General features: G+C 38.7%; 1 protein-coding gene across 1 annotated transcript in view; it reads right to left on the bottom strand.

Annotated features, from left to right (window-relative positions):
• The window catches only part of LOC148853585 (RNA helicase family protein), a 67,709-nt gene that overhangs the window by 16,172 nt on the left and 34,327 nt on the right, over positions 1-17,210 (bottom strand). The window contains exons 11-12 of the mRNA XM_088982166.1: positions 10,666-10,789; positions 9,995-10,142 (exon numbers count right to left, since the gene is read on the bottom strand). Coding sequence (XP_088838292.1) covers positions 9,995-10,142; positions 10,666-10,789 — 272 coding nt within the window. The remainder of the gene's footprint in view (positions 1-9,994; positions 10,143-10,665; positions 10,790-17,210) is intronic.

Here is a 17,210-nt window from a genome sequence, read left to right as displayed (position 1 = left end):
ATCTACTAGAGTCCAGACACCATTGGTCTCCATTGAGTCCATCTCTGCTCTCATGGCATCTATCCATTTCAAGGAATCTATGTCCAACATAGCTTCCGTATAAGTCACGGGATCCTCCTCACTGGTCGTGACTTCCACCAAGTAATTTTCTTGGTCATAGCCATAACGAACTGGAGGCCTGGAATCCCAGGTAGATCTCCTAGGTTGGTTATTAACTGGAGCTTGTGGGACATCTCCCACTACACCTGAGCTCTCCTCATCAAGAACAACTTCTTGATGATGATTGTTTAGGATGTAATCTTCTTCCAAGAAATGGGCATTTCGACTACAGAACACCTTTTGTTCTCCTAGGTCATAGAATAAATACCCTACAGAGTCTTTTGGGTAACCTACAAATAGGTAACTGTTGGTCATGGATTCCAATTTGTCTGCACTTGTTCTTTTAACATGTGTCGGACAACCTCAAATCTTCAAGTGTCTTACACTTAGTTTCTCGTTGGTCCAAAGCTCATAGGGAGTCTTTGGAATAGATTTGGTTGGAACCCGGTTCAACACGTATATCGTTGTTTCTAATGCGTAACCCCAAAAGGATGTGGGTAATTCCGAGTGTACAAGAAGTGATCGGACCATATTCAATAAAGTGTGGTTCCTCCTTTCTAATACATCGTTTAATTGTGGTGTAGCAGGAGGAGCTAATTGTGATACTATCCCATTTTCCTTTAAGTAGTCCCTGAATTCGTCAGAGAGATAATCGCCTCCTCAATGTGATCGAAGGGTCTTAATGTGCCTCCCAACTATTTCTCGACCTCTTGCCTGAACTCTTTGAACTTTTCAAGTGATTCAGACTTGTGTCTCATTAGGTACATGTAACCATACCGAGAGTGATTATCGGTGAATGTTATGAAATAAACATGCTGGTTACATGTCCTAACATTCATGGGACCACATACATCAGTATGAATAAGGTCAAGTGTGCCTATTAATCTTTCAGGCTTACCGTTAAATGGTTGTTTCGTCATTTTACCCTGAAGGCAAGGTTCACATGTTGGAAGATCTTCTACAGTTAGAAAATCCAAAGGACCATCCTTTACCAACCTTGTGATGCGATCTATGTTACTGTGGCCAAGCCGGTAATGCGACAGACACGTGGGATTAACTGTATCACGGGTTATTTTCTTGGGGTTATTATCCGATGTAGTTTCGGTTATATTTGTTTCCAGAAAAGGATGGAGAACATAGAGACCATTCTCAAGTTCTCTGTATGCGAGGAATTTGTTATTTCTTTTGATAGTAATCATATTACTAAAGAGAACAAAATATCCATCCGCACACAATTTTGAAACAGAAATCAAATTTCTTCTCAAATTTGGTGCATAAAGACAATCTATTAATGGAATTGATCATTCTCTGAAATACAATTCTACAGTTCCTATGGTTGTAGCTGCAACACTTGCAGAAGTCCCCAAGTAAAGAATCACATTTCCGTCACTCAGTCTTCTGCTTGTCCTGAACCCCTGCAATGTATTATATGCATGAGTAGAAGCCCCAAAGTCAATACACCAGGAAGCAGAAGTCACCAACATATTGGTTTCTATGACAAAGGATTCGAAATTACCTTGTTTCTTGGTCTCCAAGTACTGAGGACAGTTCCTCTTCAGTGGTCGGCCTACTTGCAGGAGTGACAAGCATTTGATGCTTTGTCCTTCCTCTGCCTTTTGGGCTTGCTAATTTTCTTCTGAGGCTTCTTCTTTGCCTTCCTCTTCTTCTTGCCCGATTTTCCACCCTCAACAAGCATGGCGATGGGCTCATCCTTCTTTATCAGTTCCTCGGCCCTCCGCAACATATTGCTAAGTTCCTGAGTGCTAACATTTAGCTTGTTCATGTTATAGTTCATGATGAACTGATTGAAAGAAGGGGGCAAAGAGTTCAGGATGGCATCAACCTTGGTGACATGATCTAGCCCAAATCCAAGAGCCTCCAGTTCATTGATGTACCCCATCATCTTAAGACAATGGTAATGAACTAGCTGGTTCTTGGACATTTGTGGGTCACCAAGATATCCTTGGACAATTGTCTTTAGACTATCCAAGATATCCTTGGACAATTCGATCTAATCGAATTGTCGCTGTATCTGATTGTCTAAGGAGGCTATGATATAGCACTGGGCAAGAGAATTTTCTCCTCCCATTCTTAATAGTCGCTCCTACAGGCCTCAGAAGCCCTATCACCCGGACGATCCGGAGCAGGGTTCTTAGCTACCTTGTCCAATTTCTCGAACGTTAGGACAAGCATAAGGTTACAATACCAATCAATGTAATTTGGGCCCTTAAGCTTATTGTCGTCCAACAGTTTGGCGAATTGTCCGTTTGCCATTTTTGATAAAGGGCAAAGCAAATATTAGTCCACAACCTTATTTGATTCATGTTATCTACATAGATATGGCTTTTAATCTATGTTCCATTTCCATTTATTCATCTCTGAGATTTCCCTCCTTAGTGACGGAGATTGCGAATTATGTCTCTGGAAATGTGGAAAATCACATAGGGTGCATAGAGCCAACTGTTTCACCTGCAAAACCCCACCACTTTCTGTGAAGGATCATATCCACTCATCTTATGAGCTTTCCCTTTGGCCTATATCAGACAAGGTTCATTGCCATTTCAGGTTAAACCTTTCTGTCTAGTGAGTGCTCACCCCTCGTATTCGTGAACGCCAATGTACCATGAGAGAGTTTTTCATTTTAGGATAGGCCCCTCCCACATCGGTCTATGACACCCCTATCATCTTATGAAACAATCCAACAGCAAATGGATAGCCCGATTTTATGATGCATTTCCTCATTATTGAATGACCCATCTTCATGTTAATGATGGAAGGCCTTTAGAGAGTTCATCACATGAAATCTCCCTATCACATGCACTCATATTTCAGTGGAGGGGATGAAATATCACGCCCTAGTTTTATTTAGGTCAAACCAAAGTGGCTCCCATTGACTTTCTCAAAGCCAGATTTAGATGGGCCCTAAACGGCTAGGGATCCGCACGGTTCCTGGGGAGGAAACTGGTGTGGGGCCCACCACGAAGGGAGATAATCCAATGATCTTAAGGACACCATGGCAATGATGTGCATTCAGCCATGGTGTGCGTAAGAGCCACTTATCGAATCAACATAGGCCAAGTGCTTATGGCCCATGAACATAGCACATAACACATCCATACATCATAGGCATGAAATCCATAATTGATCCAATCAATTAAATAATTGTAAAACCCATAATTAAAGCCCATATATTTTCATAATATTACCATTAATATTATCTAGGTATATGGGCTGAACTGCAAAGAGCAGTTTGGCCCATATAGCTTTTGTGTTGAATTGGGCTTAAAAGCAATTTTAACAGATTAAAACTGGGTTTTACAGCTGTGAGCCGAATTGCATCTTGCAATTAACCATCAATCCCTCGACCCATGTGGAAGAACTTAGGGCTAAGAACAGCCCCCATCGAACCACAGAGTCGGTCCAACCAGTTTGGTCCAATCTGGTTTGAATGGGTCTAGGATTTGATGTTTAATTTTAAGATTTAATTCAAGATGATGATCTAAAACTAAATAACTGATACAAGACAATCAAGAATCAGCAGGAGGGCTGCTCGTAAGTCTGCTACCCTGCGAAACAAAGGTTAGTTCGCAGTATGCAATTTCCAAAACTGCAAATCGCAGATGGCTGAACCCAAATCTGCGAAAATCTCTCCTTTGCGCTTTCTGCTTCATCTTCAAATGAAATAAAATAGAAAACCTAATTTTCTATTAATATTACATCAGAATTGAATTCCTATACATTCTGTCTAAAAATTAAAAATAATTAATTACAGACCATGAATGAATAGAACAGTAGGTGCGTAGATTTCTTGCGCCATTAAAGAATTCGATCTCCACCATACGAACAGCCCAAAAATCAAGAAAAATATATAGAACAGTTCTAAATATTAATCAGATTAATAAAGATTTAATTTCAGATCAACCACCCAAAAACCAGGAACCGATTTCCCAGAAAAAACATTAACTGCGCAAATTGGGTAGAACGCCTTCTGCCCATTTGCGCAGATCCAGATTTGGCTTAATTCGTTTCAAGATTTGAACCTGGCTCTGATACCATTGAAGGGATGAGAGATCCATCATATGGATGGCCGAACCCTGTAAGAAGGTTGGGCAAAATTTCAAAAATTTCTCTCTCCCATGTGGGAACCGCATTCCCTATTTTAGAAAACTACATTTTCAAGGATCAATCTTGAAACCAAACCGGACCAGATCTGAAACCAAAAGGGAGGAGAGGGATATACCTGATACGGAGTAACAGTAACCCCCAACGAAGGTGTTCATGCCCAAGGAGAAGACCAAAGACTGCTTCCACCGAAGATGACACGGTGTGAGGTGAAGCAGAATCAACAGGACGACTCTTCAGCAAGAATATGATGGAGGGCTGGTAAGCACGACTTCATATTGCCTCTTCTAGCAAAAGGCAATATCAAGAACCGTTCTTGATCACTCCCACTGGTGGAGATCGAACTGGGTAGGGATAATCCAATCCAAATCTTTTATTTGGATCTGGACTCTCTTTAAGAGATAAGGATAATCCCTTGTCTTATCTGCAGATAAAGATCAGCCTTCCTAATCAAATTAGGAGTTCCTTTGATCCAAATCTTTATTTGGATCTGGACTCTTTAAGTGGATAAGGATAATCCCTTATACTATCTGCTGATCCAAATCTCATATGTATATCTCTATATAAATATATTTTGCAAAATAAATTTCAATGGTTGAAATCGACTGCCGACAGTTTTAGGTTTCCATCAGAGAGAGTGCATCCCCGACCATTCACTTTGTCCAACAAAGGGGTTGATCCTGTCACTATGATTACCCACTCAGATGAATTCTCGGACTGTCCCAACATACCCAGGTTTTGATCCCCATAAGATCTCACTGATTGGTATATCAAAGACAACCCAATCCGACACCTAGTTTAGTATCATTATCGAGTCTAGGGGTCAGGTGTAACATTCCAGTTTTGCCCATCTATCTCCGAGGTCCAGGGCAATACTGGAATTCTGGTCCAGTTCAGGGTTTCAAGAAAACCCACACTGCATGTACCTCAGGTCTCACCCTGGCAGCTGAGACAAGCCACCCCAATCAGCTTGGCGGCACATCAGTGTCAGCCTTGGCAAGATAAATCTCCCCAGATTTATCCAACGGTTGTGAAGATTCTAAACTAACACAAGTCTCATATGTGTCTAGTTTAAGGGTATTACACAGAAACACACCATAATAATATGAATCAAATATGTACTTTATTCATTTACATTAAATGTCATAATGTACATCATTCTAGTTGGAGCTAAGGGCATATACTGTCTAACAGAATCATCTACTTGTAAGCAAGGAGACCATAGCCTATCTACATACTATTCAGCCCTTACCTCTGTATGGAAGGAGCTGGACCATTATCAAACTATTGAGTGGAAGGATGATGAGGATGCTAAAGCATACAAAAAAATTGTCTCCCAACAATGAGTGTTTGCTTTCTTGTTGGGACTGAATCCTATTTATGAACCTCTTCGGGTATAGTTGTTAGGAAGTAGAGAACTTCGTTTGGTTCAGGAGGTATATGCCTTAGTTCAGTCTGAAGAAAGCAGAAAAAAATCTTATGCATGTTTCTGAGGGGGAGCAGCTAGTTGCTCTGGTTGCAAGAGGGGGTAACATTGGAATACAAAAGGGAGAATCAAGAAAAAATGGTGGCAAGGACAAGTTGTGGTGTACTCACTGCCAAAAGCCTAGACACACTCGAGAGACCTATTGGGAGCTAGTGGGGAATCCCAAGTGGGCAACCAAGAATCAAGACACATCAAAGAAGCCTCCTCATAAGAAATTTACCTCTACAAATCTGGTTGCACAAGATTACTAATCTAATAATCAGACCACTGGTACTTCCCAAGAGCATCCTGGTGGTTCTGACCCTAAGGAAGACATCATTAATTCTTTCAGAGATCATTTGGAACTATACGGTAGGACTCTTGGACAGATGGATAGGTCGGCTCTTATGGTTTGATGCCCCTAAGTCAATGGCCCAAGGTGACTCAAGAACAGAGGTACACACATGAAATGTAGAAGCACCCTTTACCTGATGTAGAAGCAAAGATGACCCATTATCTGTGTTTGTCACTAGATTGCGATGTCAAACATGTCAATTGAGCAAGCATTGTAGAATAACTTTTCCATCAAATAATAAAAGATCTATTTTGCCTGTCCATGTTTTTTCTGATGTTTGGAGCCCTATGAACATATCTACTAAGGGTGGGAACAAGTATTTTATCAACTTCATTGATGATTACTCTACATACACTTGGATATATCCTATGCGTTCCAGAGAAGAAGTACCCAAAATTGTGAAAGATTTCCACCGCATGATCTTTACTCAATTTCATGTTGAAGTTCAAAATTTCCAACCGGATTATGCAAAGGAATACTTTCATCATGACTTAGCTGATTTTTTTTCATCTCACCGATCTCTTCATAGAAGCTTGTATGCCAGAACACCACAACAGAATGGTGTTACTAAAAGGAAGAATTGACATCTTGAAGTTGCTCGTAGTATGATGCTACACATGAATAATCCAAAACGGTTTTGGGTTGATGTTGTGATGGCCACGGCTTATGGTATCAACCGTATGCCATCACGTATCTTGCAATGCAAGGCCCCACATCAACTTCTCTTTCCTCAATCTCCTTTATTTTCTATTCCTCTACGTGTGTTTGGTTGTAAGTGCTTTGTTCATGACCTGTCTCCAAACCGGGGTAAGTTGGACCCCAAGTCTATTCCATGTGTTTTTTGGGGTTATCCATCTTTCAGAAGGGCTACAAATGCTTTAATCCTGTCACACATAAGTACTTTGTATCGATGGATGTGTCCTTTTTTGAATCCGAACCCTTCTTCCAAGCCTCTCCTCAAGGGGAGAGTAGCGTGGAGGAGGGGCAAGTTCCACAAGTTTCTCTCCCTTCTATTCCTGACTCCTCTCCTTTTCGTGTTTTCGTGAGGTGTCGTAAGGGACAACTGAATTCAAAGGATGTGGAGCAGCTAGAGGCTATACATCCAGCATCATCAAATTCCTTTAAGGCAAATCCAGGTATACTTGTTCCCCTTGACATTACTACCTATTGCTATTGATGATTCTACCAATAATCTTGATGTCCCAATTGCTCATAGGAAGGGTGTTAGATCATGTACTACTAAACATTCTATTACCCACTTCTTGTCCTATGAAAACATCTCACCCTCATTTCGTGCTTTTCTAACTACCATTGATTATGTTTCCATTCCCAAAAGTGTTGTAGAAGCCTTATTTATACCTGAATGGACAGATGCAATGAAGGAAGAAATTTTTGCTCTACACAAAAACAACACCTAGGAGTTGATGGATCTTCCTAAACGCAAAGAGCCAGTGGGGTGCAAGTGGGTATTCACTATAAAGCACAAAGCAAATCGGTCAGTTGAGAGGTATAAGGCCAGGTTAGTTGCAAAAGGATATACATAGGTGTATGGGGTTGATTATGTAGAAACATTTTCCCTAGTTGCTAAAATGAACACTATTCGGATTATGCAATCATTGGCCATTAACTTCGATTGGGAACTTCACCAACTGGACATTAAAAATGCTTTCTTGAACGGGGATCTAGAAGAAGTATACATGATTCAACCTTCTGGGTGTGTAGCACAAGGGTGTGAAGGGAAAGTTTGCAAATTAAAAAAGAAAAAAAAAGTCTTTATATGGTTTAAAACAATCCCCAAGGGCTTTGGTCCAGTAAATTTCACTTGGCTCTTCAACAAATTGGGTTCAAGCAGTGCCAGTCTGACCATACTTTATTTATCAAAAGGAACCAAAAGGATGTTGTGGTCTTGATTGTGTATGTTGATGACCTTGTAATTACGGGGAATTGGGACTCTGAGATTCAGAGAGTTAAAGAATCCTTTGTTGTGCAGCTTGAGGTGAAAGATCTGGGACAGCTACGTTATTTCCTTGGTATTGAAGCTGCCCGCTCTCAAAAGGGCATCTTCATTTCTCAAAGTAAATATATCCTAGATCTCTTACAAGACACAGGAAAGATGAGAGCAAAGCCTGTAGATTCCCCTATTGATGAAAACTATAGTCTTGGTGATTGTACTGGAGAACCAATGACAGATGTTAAGAAGTTTCAAAGATTGGTAGGAAGACTTCCTTACCTATCAATGACTTGGACAGATATAACTTATGCTATTGGTGTCCTTAGTTTATGCATGCGCCAACAACCTCCCATTTAGGGGCAACTGAGAGAGTGCTCAGATATCTAAAGAAATATCCAAGAACTGGGTTATTATTCAAGATTTTTTTTTATCAATAATAGTGAATTTTATTAAAGTATTGAAAATTACAAAGCAAAGGAGCTAAACAATCTTAACTCTTGTATACAACCAATGTACACCCAAAATGTAAAGCAATTACAACACAGCCCAAAACATAGAGTTTCTGTTCACCACTTGCCTAGCTAGACCATCTGCCAATGAATTTGCACTTCTCTTTACCCATGTACATTGAATTTCAATGTCCTTAGTCAGCCATTTAAATTTCCTCTTTTCATGCTATAATTCCAAAGCCTAGAGTTGTCCTCTTTTAGCCAGTTCATCACAATTTCAGAATCTCCTTCTATGATCAATTTATTAATATTCATGTCCTTGACCCTATGTACCCCTTCAAGGGCTACTAGTATCTCATCCCTCAAAGAATCTCCCACTCCAATTGGAGGTCTACACAAATGCAGATTGGGCCAGAGCAATTGATGATAGAAAGTTAACTAGTGGATATTGTACCTTTGTTGGTGGAAATTTGGTCACTTGGAGGAACAAACAACAAAGTGTAATGGCCAGATCTAGTGCTGAGGCCGAGTATAGGGCCATGGCGCATGGATTTTCTGAAGCTCTTTGAGTAAAGAATTTAAATTGGAGAGTTGGGCTTCTTTGTTGATGGTCCAATGTCTTTCAACTGTGACAACAAAACTGCCATTAATATTGCGGCCAACCTAGTTCTTCATGACAGGACCAAGCATATTGAAGTTGACAAGCATTTCATAAGGGAAAAACTTGAAAAGGGAGAAGTTTGTACCCCTTACATCAGTTCCAAGGAACAATTAGCTGATATCCTTATAAAGGGTCTTCACTATTTGCGGCATAATGAGTTGTGTGACAAATTGGGCATGATTGACATATAATGCTCCAACTTGAGGGGGAGTGTTGTAACATGTTTTGTACTAGCGAAGTGTATTTTTGGCATTTCCTCCTCTATTTGTTATAAGTTGTCACCCCAAGTATAAATACTAACCTAGGTGCCGCCAGCCACATATCTTTTAAATGGACTCAAGTTTAAGATGTGTTTTTCATAACAAATGTTTTGCATGTTGCAAGAAAAAATAAATCATTAGAGACAAACAGGAAGAAAGAGGGAATACAACTAATGTGCCAAAATATAGAACCCTATGAATGTTAGAAAAATTGACTTTTGACCCATTACAAATTTTGACATACAATTTTAAAAAGGAAATAACTTCTAAATACAAATACCTACTAAAATAAATCCTAAAACTACTATTGCTCTAACTCAAAATTGAAAAATAGAAACTGTGACAGAGGCATCAATTTCCTGTAAATCAGTAATAACTATTGATGCCCAAATAGCACCATCTTAGTCTTGTTGATGAGTAAGTGAATGACCTATCTAGTAGCACCCAAATCTGGACAAATGGGAATTTTCCACAAATTTAGACTGTAAGTCAAGTAATATAACTTGAGACAGTTTTGTCTCCACTTTGAAGTTAGACCCAAGTAACTTGCAAAAAATTTTGAATATCATCTCCTCTATGTCACCTCAGCACGGTTCTTAAAAGTGTATCTGAAATTGATTACAGAAAGATACCTGCAAGTCATTATCTTTGCACCAACGTGAATCATATTCAACTCGATGCCAACTCTCATAAATTTGGAGTAACTGAATGTGATCACCCCATCCAGAACCATCTGGCAAGTCCAAAGGAGTGGGTTTTCTTTTCTTCTCAGTACCTTTACTGCAAGTGGAGCATATGGCGTAAGGTTTCAACATAACCTAAGCATGTCAAAAACAGATGAGCATATAAAACTTGGTAAATAAAATCAGATAATGGATGGTAACTACAAGATCATGTTATCAGTTAAACAAGGATAAGATAATTAAACCATCTCTGGAAGGAAATGAAAATAAAGTCCAGCACATCCTGATCCCGGATTGAAGACTTCATTTCCATATAGTAAAATTTATGGAGATAATGAAATAAAGTAATTTATTTATATAATGTGCTTCCTGAAAATATACCATCTATTAAAGATATTGATAAAATATTATTCCCTAGTGATAGAAACTTGTGGACAAGGTAGCACATATAACTTCAATTTCAAATTCCAAGTTGATTAGTCCTACTTTACCGTTATTCTGCAAATAGTCAAAGTTAGGGGATAGGATTTCAGCAGTGAAAAATATTTTCTCCTAGTGAATACATAAAGATGAAACCAACTTATCAATAATGAAATACAACAATATCAAATAAGTTTAACCTTCGACCAGGAAGCAATGTGGTTTCTGCAGATAACATGGCAGCAACAGTCAAAGCCTCAGACAGACATCCTAATTCATTTGCCTCTAACAATGTTCTTGAAAGTGAAGGTTCTAATGGGAGCTCTGCACAAGATTCAATAACAATGCCAAGGCTCAGAGAAAAGAAAAGGTTATATATCTAAACAAAATTGTAACACCACGTATTAATTAAATTTAATATTCAAACTGCATTGCAGATCTATTTCAAGTAAGAATATAGATATAGACATTCAGTGGAAAGAGCATAATTCCCAGAGTTTAGTGACTAGTGACAACAAAAGCGGCAAGCAAGAAAGCTCAAAATAACCCCCAGGGCATGATAGGCGAATATTGGCTAGAAAAACAATTATGAAGTGACATTTTGACTGCCCAAAGATTGTAAAATGAATGAGAAGATTATGATCCAAATGATTTCATAAATACATGGGAGCTCTGATTTTTCTAGTTACTTTATGGGCACAATAATGTAGTCTCAATAATTTTATTTTATTTTTATTTTTGGATCAGCAAGAGTAATCAATAATTTTATTCATTTCTCCAAGCTCCCCCCCCCTGGAATTTGTTTGCTAAACAATGGTTCAGTGGTTAGTAGTCAGTACTCAGTAGCTAGAATGATGAAGGCTGGATTCAATCCTAGCTGGTTCCAACCCCCTAAGACTTTATCAACTTAGTTAGTTTGCTCCTTGCAGAGGATACTATTGAAATAATGTCTTTTCTTGCGTTTTGTACCTTACACAGAGGTACGAAAAGAGTTTCAAAGGGGAGTCTCTTTCTGGTGGTTATTTGCATTTTATGGGAGGAGAGGAATCCTAATGCTTTCCCATATTGTATTCATCCCATTCAATGTGCGAGGTGACAAGTATCAAACTTCCTTAGGTTTCCATTATTTATGTATTTAGAACAACACATTAGAAAAGCAATGAATTTAAAGGAATACCAACCTACTTGATTTTTGTTTTTTTTTTTTTTTTGATAATTACCAACAAACTTGATTATGAGATTGTTTCTTATATCCTTGGTTATCTTTGTCAGAGTCAGATAATGAGACTGAGAAAAGAAGATGACAGTCGACACCCAGGTAAGAGTATTTATATTATAATAGTGAAAGGACCATTCTGTCCTCAATATACAAATAATGTACAAAAGAATAAGAAATAATCTAATGTACAAGAAAGCATAAAAAGACAAAATAACCCTTTGGCGCTCATTGTCTCTACAATCTTACCATTGATTGGGTGATTGAGTCACCTTTATGTCTGTGGTGTTCATCCAATTATTTTGTTGGGGCATGTTTCTTCATGTCTAATATGCAATATCTCATTCAATTGGAAACCAAACTAAGCTACTGAGCTAGCCAATGATCTAGCCTAGTGAAGAGAAATGTGGACACAAAGATTTTTCCCAGTGCCCTTCATTGTCAATAAAGCAGGTTATTTATTGTATATGTTTTTTTCTGGGCTATGGTTGTGGGAAGCCTTTTTCTCTTGGTAAGACAGCAATAGCTGTAAATGTTGCATATGCAGCATAATCTTGGAAATCAAGAATTATCAATTATGTACATATAACCCAAATGAGGATGACGATATAAATGAGCAAATATAGGAAGAACAAAATCACAAAACCATGCATTCAAGAGAAGGAATATATATGAGAGGAAAATAAGTAAGACCAAATTGAGAAGATTTTTTTCATGGTAGTCAACTGAAATGCTTTTGTTCTGTAAAATAGGAGTAAACAGAGGAAGAAGAAGAATTTGTTATATTATTCATCAATCTCGTATGTAAATATACAAGTTACAAATTCTATGTTAAGAAAGAAGACTAATCAAATTCCTACAAATCTGTCCTACAATCAAGGTAAATCATATCTCCCTAGTATTTACTTCCTATTTTAATTATACAGTCTGTAACACTCCCCATCAAGCTGGAGCATAGATATTAATCATGCCCAGCTTGTTACAAAGATAATCAACCCTAACCCCATTAAGAGCCTTCGTGAAGATATCTCCCAGTTGTTCTCCTGTTTTCACATAACCTATGGAAATCAAACCTTGCTGAATCTTTTCACGAACGAAATGGCAATCAATCTCGATATGCTTAGTTCGTTCATGAAAAACAGGATTAGATGCAATGTGAAGAGCAGCTTGGTTATCACACCACAACTTGGCTGGTACTGAAGTTTTAAGACCTACTTCAGTCAAAAGCTGATATATCCACATTATTTCACACACAGACTTGGCCATAGCTCTATATTCCGATTCTGCACTCGAACGTGAGACAACATTCTATTTCTTGCTTTTCCATGAAACTAGATTCCCTCCAACAAATACACAATAGCCTGAAGTAGACTTTCAATCTTCCTTGGATCCTGCCCAGTCAACATCTGAAAAACATTCAATTCTAGTATGACCATGATTTCCATACAAAATTCCTCGCTTAGGTGCTCCTTTTAAGTAGCACAAAACTTGTTCTACAGCTGTCCAGTGATTAACTGTTGGAGAGGACATATACTGACTCACCACACTAACTGAATACGCAATATCTGGACGAGTTACAATAAGATAATTCAACTTTCCAACCAATCTTCTATATTTCTTAGGATCTTCAATTAATTCACCATCTTTTGTGAGCTGCAAGTTAGGAATCATTGGAGTGCTACATGGCTTAGCTCCCAACTTTCCCGTCTCAGACAACAAGTCAAATACATATTTCCTTTGAGATAAGAATATTCCCTTCTTGCTTCTTGTTACCTCAACACCCAAGAAGTATTTCAACATTCCCAAATCTTTGGTATGAAACTGAGTGTGGAGAAAGGATTTAAGGGATGAAATCCCTGTAGTATCACTCCTATAATGACAATATCATCCACATACACAACTAACAAAATGATGCCAGCAGCAGAGTGCTTGAAGAAAACAGAATGATCAGACTTACTTTTCTTTATACCAAAATTCTCGACTGCCTGACTAAACTTTCCAAACCAGGCGCGAGGACTCTGCTTCAACCCGTACAGAGACTTATGAAAATAGCAAACTTTCCCATACTCCCCCTGAGCAATAAAACCAGGCGGTTGCTCCATATAAACTTCTTCTTGAAGATCCCCATGAAGAAAAGCATTCTTGATGTCTAACTGATGAAGGGACCAATTATAAGTAGCTGCCATAGAAATAAACAACCTGACAGAAGTAAGTTTAGCAACAGGAGAAAAGGTATCAGAATAATCCACTCCATAAGTCTGAGCATATCCTTTAGCAACAAGACGGGCTTTCAATCGGGCAATGGACCCATCAGGATTGACTTTAACTGTAAACACCCATTTACACCCAATAGCCTTCTTATTTGTAGGTAAATTTACCAAGGTCCAAGTACCATTGTCCTCTAAAGCATTCGTCTCCTCAATCATAGCATTACGCCATGCAGGGTGAGAAAGGGCTTCTTTAACAGTCTTAGGAACAGAGATAGAATCAAGAAATGCAATAAAAGAACAAGAAGAGGACGATAAATGATTATAAGACACAAATGAAGATACTGGATAAGTACACTTACGCTTACCTTTACGAAGAGCAATAGGAAGATCATCATTAGAGACTGGTTCTGATGACGAAGGAACATGATCAGTTGAGACTGGATCTGCCAACGAAGGAGCTGGTGCAGGACATGGATCCGGAGGGGTTGGTCGCCGAGAATAAACTTGTACTGTAGGTGGCTTAGGCCTGGCAGGAGTAGATTCAATAGGATGTGAACCAGATGATGTGACAGTATAGATTAACAAATCATCATCCTCCCCCTGACTTGAATGAGGAGTAGATGGAAAGAAAGGTGTATCTTCTAAGAAATTAACATCACCTGACACAAGATATCTGTGAAGAGTAGGACAATAACATCTATACCCTTTTTGAACACGAGAATACCCAAGAAAAACACACTTAAAAGATTTTGGATCTAGTTTGGTAACCTGAGGACGAACATCCCGAACAAAGCATGTACACCCAAATACCCTAAGCTCAATAGGAAACAGTGTTTTATTTGGAATCAAAACATGATAAGGAGTCTTACCCTGAAGGACAGATGAAGACATACGGTTAATCAAAAAACATGTTGTGGAAACTGCATCAGCCCAGAAAGGTTTAGGAACCTTCATTTGAAATAACAAATCTCTTGCAGTTTCAAGTGTCTATTTTTCCATTCAGCAACCCCATTTTGAGATGGTGTATCTACACAAGAAGTTTGATGAAGAATGCCATGCTAAAGCATGTAAGTTTGAAAGGATTCTGACAAGTACTCCTTAGCATTATCACTTCTCAATATTTGTACAAAAACATTAAATTGGTTTTAACTTCAGCACAGAAAGCAGAAAAATGAGAAAACACCTCAGAACGATTTTTCATTAAATATAACCATGTCATACGAGAGTAATCATCAACAAAAGTAACAAAATACTTAAACCCAAACATCTAAATGGACTAATTCAAAAGGAGCATTAGCTCGTTTATTGACTCTAGGACTCGAACTAAGACAATGGTGTTTAGCAAACTGACAAGATTCACAATTTAATGACGACAAATTCTGAAATTGAGGACAAATTTGCTTTAACACATGGAGAGAGGGGTGGCCCAACCGACATTGTGCTTCAAAAGGGGTTACAACTCCAAAACAGGCTATGGATCTTGGAACTTGTGTATCAAGGATGTAGAGACCTCCAAACTCATGTCCCTTACCAATAATCTTCTTCGTCGTAAGATCTTGAAATAAACAATAATCAGGAAAAAATGAGACACAACAATTAAGGGTACGAGTGAGTTTGCTAACAGAAATTAAATTAAATGATAACTGAGGTAAACTAAGAACATATGACAAAGGAAGTGATGGTGTTGGACTAATTGTGCCAGACCCAATAACACAAGATGTTGACCCATCTGCTAAAGTAACAGGAGAGGTAGATTTATGTGACTGAAAGGTAGAAAACAGACTTAAATTACCTGTCATATGACCTGTAGCTCCAGAATCAATGACCCATTTTGAAGAGGAGGAAACAAGACATGTATTGGGTTTACCTGACTCGACAATGGCAGTAACAGGAGTAGATTGAGGTTTCAATGATTCTTGGTACTGAGCAAATTTGGCATATTCATCTGTAGATATCATAACAAACTTCTCAGAAGTATCCGTGGTGGATGCAATATGGGTTGACTGAGTTTTCTTATTCTGCAACTTCCTGCAATCCCGCTTCATATGTCCTGGCTTATGACAGTGTAATGACACACTATCTCTCCTAACTCCTGTCCACGAGTATTAGTATTCCTGTCATAGTTACTTGACCTACCACTACCACTCCTGTATTGTTGTCTCCCTGATTCAGATGTATTATTGCGGCTGACAAGGGCACTACTAGGCTGAACAGGTGGAGAACATTTTGTACGAAGGACCCTACTGAAAGCATCTTGTAGAGAAGAGATCTCTGAACTAGAAGGAATCTGAGATTTAGCAGTCTCAAATTCAGAAGGTAGGCCAGCTAAAAAACTCATAACAACCATCTTTTCTTGCTGAGCTTGTTGAACAATCACATCAGAACTAAACGGAAGCAACATATTAAGTTCTTCATATGTTTTCTTGAAATCCATGAAATAGCTTGTAAGAGATCTATCGCCTTTGTCTGCCCTGTAAAAGGCTTTGCACACATCATAAATGCGGGAAATATTCCCCTTTCCGGAGTACAAGAACTCCAGATAGTTCATTAATTCCTTAACAAATCCACAGTGAGTGACTAAACCAACCACCTCACTTTCAATGGAGTTGCGTATCTGCAAGAACAAACGTGCATCCTCCCTCAACCAAGACTTTCTCGAGTCATCATTAGGAGGGTCATCAGTCAAATGGTTATCCATAGCAATACTCAGCAAATATAGTTGAACAGTTTTACTCCAACCAGATAATTAGAGCCATTAGGCTTATGCTCAGTTATTTTTGACATCACTGGAATAACATCCGACATAACTACTGATTTCTTGTCTGCCATAATCTCAAAATTCAAATAAACATAATATTTTGAACACCGAAAATCAATCAGAGCACACCTGTTGAAAACACCAGAATGGATATACACGTAACAAAGCACAAATATGTGCCATACAGGACAAGGCGAACCAAAAGACAACGACCGAAAAAAATTTTCCAGCAACAGATGTGCCTCCACGTGCCGGCGCGCATGACTGTGGTAGAATCTTCAGGCGGTGCGTGAGACACGCGCAGGGCTGCTGACTGCCGGACTTTGTAGAGACTAGATGCTCTGACTGCTCCAAGGAGGTGACCCGAAACACCCATAAATTTTCCTCTACCTACTGTTTACTTAAAACAAAAGGGCAGGCAGAGACTAGATGCTCTGATACCATGTAAAATAAGACTAAACAGAGGAAGAAGAAGAATTTGTTATATTATTCATCAATCTCGTATGTATATATACAAGTTACAAATTCTATGTTAGGAAAGAATATATTAGGAAAGAAGAC

Source organism: Nelumbo lutea, chromosome 4 (genome assembly GCF_056320005.1).
Source record: "Nelumbo lutea isolate HS-2025 chromosome 4, American lotus-T2T, whole genome shotgun sequence".
NCBI classification, from domain to species: Eukaryota; Viridiplantae; Streptophyta; class Magnoliopsida; order Proteales; family Nelumbonaceae; genus Nelumbo; species Nelumbo lutea.
This window is presented reverse-complemented; position numbering and strand designations above follow the sequence as displayed.